The sequence below is a fragment of the Silene latifolia genome, chromosome 3, assembly GCF_048544455.1.
Source record: "Silene latifolia isolate original U9 population chromosome 3, ASM4854445v1, whole genome shotgun sequence".
In the NCBI taxonomy this organism is placed as follows: domain Eukaryota; kingdom Viridiplantae; phylum Streptophyta; class Magnoliopsida; order Caryophyllales; family Caryophyllaceae; genus Silene; species Silene latifolia.
In genome coordinates, this window is record NC_133528.1 from 13,902,631 (window position 1) to 13,905,219 (window position 2,589).

A 2,589-nucleotide genomic window follows, 5' to 3' on the forward strand; every position below is an offset into this window, starting at 1 on the left:
AACTAATTTATTAAACTAAAGTTGAAACTAGTTCAGAGTGACCAAGTGAAGCAAGTTGGATTAGTCTTTGTATACGATATGAATAAATAATAATAATAGAAACAAACAAAATAATATTTGGCCTCACTTATATTTTGGCCATGTGAACATACATGAATAATAGAAATGTATATTTATGGCTGCTGAACAATGATGTATCTGTCACTATTATGAACATGTGCTAAAAATATACTTCATAATGTATTTCTAGCAATAAAAAACATGCACTTCACACGGGTTTACTTCCATAATTTCACTATAAATACCTTTGCTTTGTTGCACAACAATTCATATCATAAAAATAAGTAGCAATCCAAATTTTATCCACAAAAAACAATGATTTCTCTAGCCATTCCCATCATAGTAGTCTTTATTAGCATACTACTAGCTTCATGGAGGTCAGTAATGAAACTATTCAAACTACCAAAAATATTAACCTCCAAATTAACAAAGAAAGTAGATATCAATATTTCACATTTACCTCCTAGTCCTCCAAAGTTACCCATAATAGGACACCTCCACTTAGTAGGGAGCTTACCACATCGTAGTTTCCAAACCCTAGCCAAGAAATATGGTCCTATTATGCACCTTAAACTAGGCTCCATGCCTATTATCGTGGTTTCATCACCCGATATGGCGGAACGCCTTCTTAGAAACCATGATGTCCTTTGTGCAAAGAGACCCATGTCCGATGTTTCACATGACCTTTCATATGGCTCAAAGGGGGTCATATTTACCCCATATAGCGCTTATTGGCGAAACGTGAGGAAATTGTGTGTGATGGAGCTTTTAAGTGCTTCTAAAATAAGATCATTTGCATGGTTAAGGAAGGAAGAGATTGCGAAACTAGTGTGTTCGCTTAAGAATGCTTCGGAGGCTAATCAGCCTATTGAAGTTGGAGCGAGTGTGGGTGGTGTTTTAGAAGAGTTGATATATCGAATGTTGTATGGAAGTCCTAAAGAGGACTTGGCTCTTAGGTCTGTTGTCCTTGAGGCCTTGAGACTTTCCGGTACCCTCAATATTTCCGACTACCTAACTTTTCTAGCTCCCTTTGACATTCAGGTTTGTTTCAATTACAAACTTATATACCTATATTTTATATAGTATTGCACAAATTTTAATTGTCTCATTTCTAACTATAATAAATTACTCATTCCAATTATATTGGGTTTACTATAAGAGTATATGCACAGATATCACATGTTAATGATGTATTTTGAGTTTTATATATATCCTCCAATATATATTTATCATATAATTTTTCATATTTAAATTAAGGAAGAGCATATATAACAAATTTCTCACTTCAATTAATGATGTATTTTGAGGTTTATAGAATTTCTTGTTTCATAAAACACTCCCTTCGCCCCATTAGTTTAACCTTTAATTAATTAAAATGTTGGTCGACTTAATTTGACATCTATGTATACTTCAGGGTCTTAAACGGCGAATCAAAAAGCTTATGGTAACCGTTGACGATGTGTTAGAGAAGATTATCAGCAACCACGAAGACGAAGCTAAAAGGGAACAACGAACTCACAAAGATTTAGTAGATGTTATGGTATCAATAATGAAAAATAACAATTGCCCTAGTAGTGGACCGTCATATACAATTGAGAGGGATAATATTAAAGCCATTCTAATCGACTTAGTCGTACCAGCAATCGATAGTGCTACTAACATCGTAAGATGGGCACTTGCATCTCTTTTAAAACACCCACACAAAATGAAAATACTTCAGAAAGAAATAGAAAGTGTTGTAGGAATGAATAGAATTGTTGAAGAAATAGATATACCTAAATTTCGTTACTTAGATTTAGTAATTAAGGAAATATTTAGGTTATATCCTATAATATTTGCTCCACATGAGGCCATGGAAGAATTTTCATTTGATGGGTACAAAATTCCCAAAGGTTCACAAATATTTTTAAATTCATGGGCAATTGGTAGAGACCCGAGTATATGGTCTGATAATTGTGAGGAGTTTCACCCTGAGAGGTTTATAGACAATGATATTGATACGATTAGCGGACAAGATTTCCGACTAGCTCCATTTGGGTTCGGTCGAAGGAGATGCCCGGGAACTCTTCTTGGTTTATTGAATGTGAAGTTGTTGTTATCTCAGTTGGTTCATTGTTTTGACTGGACGATGGCTGATGGTAAATCCCCAGAAGATTTAGTGTTGAAGGAGAAGTTTGGCCTTGTTATGTCCATGGCTAATGACTTGGTGTTGATCCCCAAATACCGTCTCCATAATGTTTAAAACATATTTATTTTTCATTTAGCTTATCTCAATAATGTATTTGTCCATTTTTTATAGTTTCATGAATTCAATTTCGCATTTGTAAGTATATTAGTCGCTTTTATGATAATAGTTTTCAATTATACATTCTACAGTTTTACGTCATATTTTGATTGTCATGTGTGGATTCATTAACATTTGAGGTTTAATCATCTCATCCCGTCATTTGTTTCTTCCTTTCAGAATCGGAGCTAAGCAGAGTTTACCATGCCATGGCCCTGACAAACTGATAGGAAAATAACTAGGTG

At 34.2% G+C, this 2,589-nt stretch overlaps 1 protein-coding gene across 1 annotated transcript; it reads left to right on the forward strand.

The window, feature by feature from the left end:
• Positions 1-672: 672 nt before the first annotated feature.
• LOC141648706 (cytochrome P450 CYP736A12-like) lies at positions 673-2,302 on the forward strand. The gene is made up of 2 exons (XM_074457427.1): positions 673-1,101; positions 1,475-2,302. The coding sequence occupies exons 1-2, from the start codon at positions 673-675 to the stop codon at positions 2,300-2,302; spliced, it is 1,257 nt and encodes a 418-aa protein (XP_074313528.1).
• Positions 2,303-2,589: the final 287 nt, after the last annotated feature.